This window comes from Plecotus auritus, assembly GCF_963455305.1.
Source record: "Plecotus auritus genome assembly, chromosome: 5".
Lineage (NCBI taxonomy): Eukaryota > Metazoa > Chordata > Mammalia > Chiroptera > Vespertilionidae > Plecotus > Plecotus auritus.
Genome location: NC_137776.1, coordinates 144,568,927 through 144,580,376, shown reverse-complemented (window position 1 = coordinate 144,580,376; position 11,450 = coordinate 144,568,927). Strand labels below are relative to the sequence as shown.

The window sequence follows — 11,450 nt, the reverse complement described above, 5'->3', positions numbered from 1 at the left end:
AAATATATTTTATTGATATTTTACAGAGAGGAAGGGAGAGGGATAGAGAGCTAGAAACATCGATGAGAGAGAAACATCGATCAGCTGCCTCCTGCACACCCCGTACTGGGGATGTGCCCGCAACCCAGGTACATGCCCTTGACCGGAATCGAACCCGGGACCCTTCAGTCCGCAGGCCGACGCTCTATCCACTGAGCCAAACCGGTTTCGGCCATAGGAGAGTCTTTAATGCAGACATATATTGAGAGTTGGGGCGATAATGGATTTTTTTTTTTTTTTTTTTTTTTTTTTAGCATTTGAGTCTTCCACACCATGAAATCAGCAAACATTATGCACTTGGATATTGTTTTCTGTTAGCTGTTTTTTTTTCAATTTAAAGTTCATAGGTTTGTCTCTTATTTTATGGGAAATAATGGAACACTTTCACTTCTAATAAATCCTGGAGAACTCTAATGATTCTTTGTTTCCCTAGTTTAAGTGAAATGATTGAAGGAAGAGAACCTTCCACTTTTACCCCTTCTCAACACCATTTTTATATTCTCTAAGTACTGGAAACTTGCTCAAAAGGTGTATTTTTCAATTAGGTCAGAGTGACAGCCAAGTTTGTAGACTGAATGACTGCTGAAGTTTGACGTAGAGTTGCATCACCAAATGCTGTCTGCGTCTTTTGATGAGTTGAATTATAATTCTGTCAGGGAAGGGGGTTAGCCTCCACTGGTGATGGACGGATAATAATGTATCTTTTTCCAATAGAATTTGGTATATGCACACTCAGTCTAGGAAGGTCAAGCTTTCTTACACTTACCAGATTAATTTCAGAAAACTTAGTCTTCCAGCCTTGATTTTAACCTGTAGCTTATTTATTGTCCTTTTGAATGATAAAACAGTTGGCAGGGAAGAAAAAGACCATCCGTTTGGGGGAAGTCAGAAGTTATACATGGATTTTCAACTGAGCGGAAGTGAATTTTTGTTCATGTGTAAAAACATTCTAACCTACTAAATATTGAAGAGGAAATGTCTCTTCTCCATGAGTCATCTTCAGATTCCCATGCCCTAGGACAAACAGGAAAGACCCAGACATACGTTTCCAGTTGTTCCCATATCCTGCATCCCCATTAATACAAGGAATACAGTCTGACAAGGCAGCAAAGTTTTACCATATAAGCTACAGTTTATCAAATTACAGCACAAGTAGAAGAAAAGCCACTCATACACTGTATCAGATTCCTATTAAAGGTGAATCATGATTATTTTTGTATAATATACTTACTTCCACAGAACTCTACCTGAGTAAGGAGGATCTGAAAAAACTTCACGATTTCGAAGAACAGTGTGTGGAAAAGTATTTCCATGAGAAAATGGAAGGTCTGAATTGTAGTTGTGAGGAGCGAATCCGAGTGACAGCAGAAAGGTAAAAGATGAACGTATTTTCCATCCCTAAACTACCACCCAAACCTGATTCTACTAGAATGTCTAAAAGGGTACAAAGGTCTACTTTCGAAACACAGAGGTTTGGATTCTCTAAAATGTTCTCTAGTTACATATAGTGTTTATGTAATTAATGCATGTTGATTAAATCTAGTTACTGGACGTGAATGGTGAATAAGAGACAAGAGTCGCTACCTCCATTGGACTTAAATTCTAGTGGAGGAGTGAGGGGGGTGGAGGAGAAAAAAATAAAGGAGACACATAAAAGAAATATGTAATTTAATGTTCAGCAGTAAAAGAGCCATGAAGAAAGTTAAAATACTATTATAAAGGAATGGAAAACAATGGTGGCAAGGGGTCTGCCAGAGTTGAGGGGTGGGTTGGGCAGTTTTGGGTAGCCTGGTGCAGGCAGGTCACTCTGAGGTGGGTGAGGGGGGAGACTGAGGGCGGTGGGCTAGGCAGAGACATCTGGTAGCATGGTGTGCCTGGCCAAGCAGCAAATGCAGGCGCCTGAGGCAGCAGCAAGGGTTTGGGGGCTGCAGGCAGGTCTGGAGGAGGTATAGTGTACCATGCTGGTTGCATAGAGAGTCATGAGGATCCCAGGGCGCCTGACCAGCAGTTAGTTGTGCAGTGAATTGAAAAGAAGTGGAGACAGCAATTACAGCTTTTGTGGAAAGGTTTACTGTGAAGGGAAGCAAGGAGGGATTTGGGGACACAGTAAACTTCTTTTCTTTTGTTTCATGTGGTGATAACAGAATTGTGGATGGTCTTGGGAATGATCCACCAGCAAGGAGAAGCTGCGGGAGCAGGAGGAGGGAGGAGGCTATTTGCTAACGTGGAATCCTGGAGAAGGGGGTTCATGGAGCAGCAGACCAGGAGAGATCGTGGCCAGTGTGAAGGGGATGCACGAGTTAGGAACACGGATCTCATAGCAAAGTGACCAGCTGAGAGCGCCTGTGGGCATGTGTGCTTTGCAGGGACAGTGCAGGGAGTCCATTCAGAGGTTTGAGGAGAGAGGAGAAGATGTGTTGGAGAGAATGAACACATTCAGAAACTGTAGTAGGATCCAAACTATTGTGGATGTACTGCTAATTGTGGGTATCCAGCGTTGGGTTAAAATAGGGAGGACGGCATACATTGACATGCATTTTTTAAAAAAATATGTTTTTATTGATTTCTGAGAGGAAGGGAGAGGGAGAGAGGAATAGAAACATCAATGTTGAGAGAGAATCATTAATCAGCTGCCTCCTGCACACCCCCTATTAGGGATCGAGACAGCAACCAGGGCATGTGCCCTGATCAGGAATTGAATCGTGACTTCCTGGTTCATAGGTCGACACTCAACTACTGAACAACACTGGCCAGATTTTTAGAGATTTTTAGAGACAGTAGAAGGGAAGGGGGGATGGAGGGAGCAAGGGGGGGGGGATACAAGAGAGAGAGAGAGAGAGAGAGAGAGAGAGAGAGAGAGAGAGGGAGAAAGATATGAATTATGAAGCTCTAATTTAACTTCAACACTTAATTAGTGTTCCCTCTTGCTAGTGCTGTTTTACCAGCCTTCTTGTACATGGTTATTTTTGTTGAGGTCATTTCGGGGAGCTCACAAATGAGGTGTGGGAGGGAGGGAAGAATATTTTCCTCAGATAGCTGAACAGGCATTTGCAGAGGGAGGGCAAGGAGATCAGGAGGCTAACTGCTTGTTTGCCTGCCTCGAGAGCAGAGATCAGCCCTGTCCTTACAGAATGAAGTGAGCTGTGAAAGTGGAAAAGGAGGACATATTAGGTCTGTTTTATGTCTTACTTTATGTGGAATGCTGGCTGCCTTTTGACATAGTGGTACAAGTCAGCACTTCCCTCTCTGCGCTGTGAAGTAAGGTGTTCATTAGGGATTTCTCCATAGGAAGTATGCTTGGTCTATTGTATTTGGAAAATGCTGCATTTTTTAGAAAGTTCACACACTAACATAAAGTGCGTTGTGACACAGTAGAGTTATAGGTTGAGCAGGTCTGTCATTATTTGCCTGTGAAACCTTACTGAGGAACGTTTGTGACCAAATGCCTCCCAGCATGGGGAACATTGGTATAATTCACTTATCACTTCATGGGACTTCACGAGCCCCCAGAGAACTTTGCCTAGATCCTAGCTGAGTTGCTGAGAGGTGCAGGGGCACAGTGGTTCATGCCATTGAATACGGAGTCGGACTATCTTGGTCTGAGCCTCACTCTGTCACCGGTCACTCTGTGACTGGCCATGTGACCTCTCCTCTTTTCATGAAAGGGATAATAGTAATGCCTACCTTATAGGGTTGGCATGTGGCTTAAATAAAAGAATAGTGTAGAGCCTTTGGAAAATGCCTGGCACGTAGTGACCACTCACTGAATATTACAATTGTCATGATGACTATAATTATACCTGTTATAATATCATTTTAAAATATCTTGTCCAAAGGCCCACCGTAAAACAAGAACCTTCCTGGTCTCCCCTCCATCCTCAAACCTTGCACAGGGGAAATGAAAATGATAAGAATGTGCTTCATGTGTCAGAATGACTGAAAGGATAGATTAAGTTAATGTAGTTTGCGGTTGAGGAACATAATTAAAATATGTTTCACAGGACATAATGCTTTAGAAATTAAGTGCCTGTAAAAGCCAGAGGACCCGATTTGAGGGTGGCCAGGTTATTTGTCTAATAGGTCTGCATTGTAGCATGTTACCTGTTGCTGTGAATGGTTGCTGGTTTCTATTGTGTCCATGCGATGTAGCTGCTGCTAATGGCACTTAATGAGTCTCCATTACTGCTGTTCAGACTGTACTGGTTTTGAATGAGATGAAACAGTGCACTGGATGAGAAGCTCTAATTAAGCATATTTGGAGGGGAATATACATATATTTCGTGCTCTCTCCCTCATCAGCCTTGCCAATTCTAGTTTTGCAGGTTCCAGAAGGTCAGGAAGCATTTATTAAGCCTCTATTGAGTTATAGAAGTTGAATTCTATGGCAGACACAAGAAAGAGAAGGTGCCACCCACGTAGACGATAATAAAAATGGAAAATACCCCCCTCGTTATTATTTATTTCTTATGTGCAAAGCTGCCAGAGAGAAGAAATGGGAGATTTCTCAACCATGTGACTTGAGGGGCTCTCGAGAGGGGATGTGTAATACTATTTTGGGAAGTACTTGATACAACTCTTCACGGTCTAATCACTGCTTCTCCCAGTCTCCAAATAAGACTGGGGACCATTTTGTATTTCTGCATAGGGTCATATCAGCCATGACACTGTTGGTTGGATTCCCTGTCTTGCTGTTTTTACTTTATCCCTATTTCTCAAAGATTTTCATTATTGAGAAATTGGAAAGCTTACTCCCTTCTCCAAATAAAATAATAAAATGGGAGGGAGAGGGAGAAAGAACAACGTCATAAGCCAGAGTCCACTGTGAAAATTTTGGTCTCTTTCCATTTCATCTTCTCTATACTTTTAGTTAAAATTATACATTTGTATTTTGTCTCCTGCTTCAACCTTTTACATCAAAAACATTTCTTGAAATGGTTAACCAGTCTTTGTAAACATATTTTACTTTTATTTTCTCTACTTACAAAGTTTTTCATACCACATTTAAAATTATATACTGCAGAACATAACTAACATCTACATCCCCACCCCCTACTGTTAGAAATAGCCAAAAGAAATTATCAACAATATAAGTTTGACTTTTAATGGCCTCATAATATTTTATCTCACAATGTAAAGAATATTTGTGTACTTCAGCATAGTGAAATTCTTTATATATGTTGCCTAATTGAATGCCCCAATGTTGCATCCTTGTCTGCTTACCTAATGCAGTTGAATATTTTACTATGTTTCCTTATTTTTTTTTTTTTAATCTTTTGTGAATTGTTTGTTCACGTTCTTTGGAGTCCTTGTAAAATGTTTTCTGCAACAATTTGTAAAAGTTTTGATTTATTAAGGAATACAGACACCTCATCATATTTGTTAGAATAGCTTCTAACTTATTTTTTGTTTTAAAATTTTGTATTTTTATCTCTGAGTTTATGTAACCAAATATGATATATTTTATAATTTATGATATTCCTTGTTAAGCTTAGACAACCATGTTAGTTTCCCAAGGTTGCCATAACAAAGTACCAAAACTGGGGGTCTCACAAGAACATAAATTTATTGTCTCACAGTTCTGGAGGTTAGAAGTCCAAAATCAAGATGTCGGCAGGGCCATGCTTTTTCCGAAGGCTCCAGGGAGAGTCCTTTCTTACCTCTTCTAGCTGCAGGTTTGCTGGGAACCCTTGGTGTCCTTGGTTTGGTTTTGTAGATGCATCATCCCAGCCACAGGGCAGCCTTCCCCCTGTGTATCTTTACATCATCTTCCCTCTGTGTCCAGATTTCTCCTTTCTGCAAGGACTCTGGTCATATTGACTTAGGGCCCACCTTAATGGTCTCATTTTAACTTGATTACCTCCATAAAGACCCTATTTCCAAATAAGGTCACACTCTGGGAGTACTGGGGTTTAGGGCTTCAACATCTCTCTTTCGGGGGGACACAAAACAAAACCCATCCCCACACCGAGATATATATAGATAAATATTAACCAACATTTTCTCTCTCTCTCTCTAAATGAAATCAATTGTTGCATTTAATTAGACTCTACTTGCAATTTACTTTTATACTTGCATAGCTGAAGATGTCTTGTGTTGCTTTGACATGAATCATTGGCTGGACATCATGATGTTGGGTTTAAGTATTCAAAGTAATTTTTTAAAAATTGCCTCAGGTTTTCTCTGATGTAGGTCTCTTAAAGTAGGGTTGTTTGAAACCTGGGAAACCAATTTGAGATATAGATTTTGATTTTTTAAAAATGTCTATAAAACATCTTTTTCTAATTGCATATTTGATTATTGATGCTGTTCCTATCATTCTGGTTTCTTCCTCAGGATATTCTTTCCTTACCAAAATAGCATAGTGCTTGCCAATGGGAGACATCCAAATGTTTGTCATATAAATTAATGAATATATGAACTATTACAAATGGGCTGATTGGTGAGATGATTGAAGGGATAACTAACAGGAAGCTGAACATATGTTTCTGAAATATTAGAAATAATGGCCAATGTAGATTTGTAATTTTTCTGTATTGGGGTGATAGTGGGAACTATAGCAGTGGGTGAGATTCCCTGGAATGAGAGTATATATTGGAGATAGAAGATGGCAGAAGACACACCTAACTTTGGGAAGCAGCTTAGGCTGAGGAGCTACCTAAGGATGGAAGGACACGAAGAGAATAAGGCAGATTCCCATGGGCTTAATGTGTTTATTGGCTTTCTCCCTCCCTTCACCATTAGGGTTACGGAGATGTACTTCCAACTGAAAGAAATGAATGAAAAGGTATCTTTTATAAAGGACTCCTTACTGTCTTTGGACAGCCAGGTGGGACACCTGCAGGACCTCTCTGCCCTGACAGTGGACACCCTAAATGTCCTTTCTGCGGTTGACACTTTACAAGAGGATGAGGCTCTCCTGGCCAACAGAAAGCTTACTACTTGCAGAAAACTTCCCCACAGCTGGAGCAATGTCATCTGTGCAAATGTTCTAGGCAGCATGGAGATGTCTGGGGAAAAGAAATACCAGTATTACAGCATGCCCCCTTCTTTGTTGCGGAGCCTGGCCAGAGGCCAGCATCCTCCAAGAGTGCAGAGGAGACCCCTTGTTGAGATTGCAGACCGTCACAGAGAGACTTCAAATGTAAGAAATGACCAGGAAGAGCAAGAAATGGAAAATAGTATAGTTGCTTCTTGCCTTGACAGGCAAGCCCACCCTAAGTATGGCCACTTTCTTCTGGTCCCTTCTCATCTAAAGCAAGTTCCTTTTTCTGCAGAAACTGACTTGCTTCTGTCCAGATCACCTGTGGAATTGGGTACAGGTGTGCTGGCACCTGAACAGGTCACCCAGAATGGAGTCCCTGTTCATCTGACTTGGCAGACCCCAGTTGTCTCAGCCCAGAGCTCAGTGGCTGAACACAAGGAGCATACATATGAGCCAATCGTTCAAATACCAGCCAGACAAGGCAGGGCAGAAAAAGTTCCAACCACTTTGATTTGCACACCTGCACCCATGAAAGCCGAGAGTGTGCAAAGTGGAGGTGGATATGTGAACTGGGCATTTTCGGAAGGTGATGAAACTGGTGTGTTTAGCATCAATAAAAAACGGCAAACCTGGTTGGCCTCCACTTGTAACAGTAACTCTAATGGGAGTGGACAATGCCAGAGGCAGATCTGGGGCAGATCCCTCCCTGATACCTCAGTAGGATGGGCCCAGCATAGTGACTGCTCAGAGGTGGGACCAAGACTCCAACCAAACACATCCTTTTGGATCAATCCTCTCCGCAGAGACAAGCCATTCTTTCGGAGTCAGAGTTTGAGAATACACAAGGAGGAGACCTGTAAGGTTACAAGTAAGACATAAACACTTAAAAAAAACAACAACAGTGTAAATTCTTTGCATTGCTGCTATTTTTAAAAAGTTTATGACTTTGGCTGCATTCTCATTCTCTCCATTCTCTCATCCTTCCAGTAAAACAAAATAGTTCCCATGCCATCTTCAACTTTGTCATGTAAACCATTTCCCTCACAGATTGTTCAAGATCTTCAGCGATGGGACAGTCAGCATGGATCAAAGCAAAAATGCTAACCAAGGAGAAAAGATCGTCAAAGAAAAAGAAGAAAACACAAGGACTCCAGGTGCCCGTAAGTGCCTTGTACATTGATGGCCAGATTATTATGATCTCTGAACACATAATAATCTGGCCACTCAGTGTATATCCTATATAATAAAAGGCTAATATGCAAATTGTCCCCTCAACCTGGAGTTTGACCAGCAGGCAGGCCGGCCAACCGCCCATGTCCCCTTCCCCTGGCCAGGCTGGCCAGACATCACCCATGCACGAATTCATGCACCGGGCCTTTAATATATATACACACTGAGTGGCCAGATTATTATACGTTCAGAGATCATAATAATCTGGCCACTCAGTGTATGTTTTTGGCAACTGAGATAGCAGCCAATCTTAGCTTGTTTTCTCTTTTGTCTAAAGCGTCATACACACAAAATAACACTGTGAAGGTATAAATGTAAGAGTCATTTGAGTGGATGCACCATAATTCATTAGCTCACATGTTGACATTTGTCTCATTTTTAGTTTTTGGCTGTTCCACACAAAGCTGTTGGGAACATTTGCACACAAATCTTTGTGAGGATATGTGCTTCAGTTTCTCTCCCATATACATTTAGGAGTGCAATGTCAGAGTCATATGGTAAGCAGTTGTTGTAGAAGATACTTCCAAACTGCTTTCTAAAGTGGTTGCTTCATTTTACATTCCCACCCGTCTGAGTAATACTTTATGAGCATCCCAGCAATCCACATCCTCACCAATCCTTAGTGTGCTCAGTCCTTTCAATTTTAGCTTTATCAGTGGGTGTGTAGTGGCATCTAATAGTGGTTTCATCTGCATCCCATAGTGATGTAGCGATAGGTATCTTTTCATGGGCTTATTGACCATCCATATATTTTTTTTGGTGACATGCTTGTACAAATCTTTTGTCCATTTAAAAAAGTTGGGTTGTTATTAAGTTGTAAGATTTACTTTGTTTGTATCTTTCAAGGAATCTGTCCATTTCACCTAAGTTGTTGAATTTATTGGCATAAAGTGTTTATAATATTATTATCCTTTACTGTCTATGGGATCTGTAGTGACATCACTTGTCTCATTCCTGATATTTTAAATTTGGGTTTTCCTTTTTTGTCTCATGATCAGTTTGGCTACAGTTTATGTTTTATTGATCTTTTTAAAGAACCAACTCTTACTTTCACTGATTTTTCTCTGGATTCTAGTTCATTGATTTCTGCTCTTATCTTTATTACTTCTTCTGTTCTGTTTATTTGGGTTTAATTTGCTCTTTTTTTTGTAGTTTGTTAAGGGAGAAACTTTGGTTATTGATTTGAGACTTCTTTTCTAATATAGGCAGTTAGTGCTATAAAATTGCCTACAATAAGTGTTTTAGCTATCCTACAAATTCTTTATTTCCATTTAGTGAATCTTCTTATTTATTGTTTGGAAGCCTTAGATGTGAGTTAGCTATTCTATAGGACTTCACCTTTCATGGTTTTAATGTCTTGCTTTACTTTTCTATTCTACATATATTTTTAAAATAATAATCTCAATGCATTTTAAGTATTATGTATAACTTCTATTTTTTAACATTTTATTTTCAATTACAGTTTACATTCAGTATTATTTTGTATTTGTGTACTGCATAGTGGTTAGACAATCATATATTTCCCCCTGATATTTCCAGTACCCACGGGGCACCGTATATAGTTTTAAAAATATTATTGACTATATTCTTATGTGTACTTTATATCCCCATGATTTTGATGCATTTTTCAAATCCTCACCCGAGGATATTTTTTCATTGATTTTTAGAGAGAGTGGAAGAGAGAGGGAAAGACAGAGAGAGATATTGATGTGAGAGAAACACATCGATTGGTTGCCTCCTGCACGAGACTTGAACAGGGCCCGGGCTGGGAGGAACTTGAAACCAAGGTACCTGCCCTTGACCAGAATTGAACCCGGAACCCTTCAATCTGCAGACCAATGCACTAGCCACTGAGCCAAACCGGCTTGGGCTTAATGCATTTTTTAAAGCACTTCTGTTCTTTTGGGAATCAGAAGCAAAAATATAAATATTGAGAAAATGATGTGAAATTACCTTTTAGGGGGAGAGATTGACTTGCTAAAAAGACTCTGGGAAAATGCTATGAGTTGCTGAAATCCCATGACATAAGAATTTAAATAGGTTTATTTTTTGAAAAAGTTAAAAATGGCCAGATTTCAACTAGGAATTGTAACTGAGTTCAAGTACTAATAACATGCATTTGCTTATTGCTTTGTAGTTTATCAGTTTTCTCCATTTCTTCTCTGCCCTTGAGAAATACACTGAGTGGCCAGATTATTATGACCACCTGACGTTTGTAGGCAAATTAGCTGTATGCTGCATCGTATGGGATATGGAAGCCGAAGGCCTTTTCAAACACCTTTGCTGTCTGCAGTCACCAAGATAAAACGTCTCCAATTCTCACAGGATCACAAGGACTGGACAGTCAAGCATTGGAAAAAAGTCATGTGGTTTGATGAATCACATTTCCAGTTGCATTATGCAGATGGCAGAGTGAGAATTTCGCAGAAACAGCATGAAAGCATACACTCCACATGCATGAGTACAACCCTTCAAGCTGGTGGGGGCAGTGTTATGGTTTGGGGCATGTTTTCCTGGCATGATTTGGGCCCTTTAATTCGTGTGGAACAACGTCTGAATAGCACAACATACCTAAGCATCGTGGCTGATCAAGTTCATCCTATCATGTTGATGGTGTATCCCAATGGAGATGGCTTCTTCCAACAAGACAATGCGCCATGCCATGGTGCTCGTATTGTGCAGGAGTGGTTTCAAGAACATGAGGGAGACTTTACCTTGCTTAGGTGGCCCCCACAATCACCAGATCTCAATCCAATTGAGCATTTGTGGGATGAAGTTAAAAGAGCCATCAGGCAGCTGGTTCCACAACCATCAAATCTCACAGAACTGGACAGTGCTATTCATCAGGCATGGTGTCAGATTCCTCGCATCACCTTTCAACATCTCGTGGAGTCAATGCCAAGAAGAATCGCCGCAGTATTGAAGGCAAAAGGTGGCCCAACGAAGTACTGATGGGTGGTCATAATAATCTGGCCACTCAGTGTACATAGAGCACCATTATTATTGGCTGCCTATTATTTTAATGGTAAAGGGGATGGGGCTCATAGACATTAAATAATTTGCCCAAGTTTATGTAGTTTCTAAGTGGCAGAGCTAGAATTTCAACACAAGCTCTTTTGGATCCCAGCCTTGTTTGCTTATTTTTCCTCTGTACCAGTGGTTCTCAAATTGTGGTCTCCTAGCAGCATGGAAACTTTCT

General features: G+C 40.6%; 1 protein-coding gene across 1 annotated transcript in view; it reads left to right on the top strand.

The window, feature by feature from the left end:
- TRPM6 (transient receptor potential cation channel subfamily M member 6) overlaps window positions 1-11,450 on the top strand; it is a gene marked incomplete at its 5' end in the record, with an annotated part of 118,948 nt that overhangs the window by 72,877 nt on the left and 34,621 nt on the right. Inside the window, 3 exons of the mRNA XM_080668407.1 lie at window positions 1,279-1,411; window positions 6,781-7,889; window positions 8,069-8,181. Of these exons, the coding sequence (XP_080524533.1) occupies window positions 1,279-1,411; window positions 6,781-7,889; window positions 8,069-8,181 (1,355 nt within the window). The remainder of the gene's footprint in view (window positions 1-1,278; window positions 1,412-6,780; window positions 7,890-8,068; window positions 8,182-11,450) is intronic.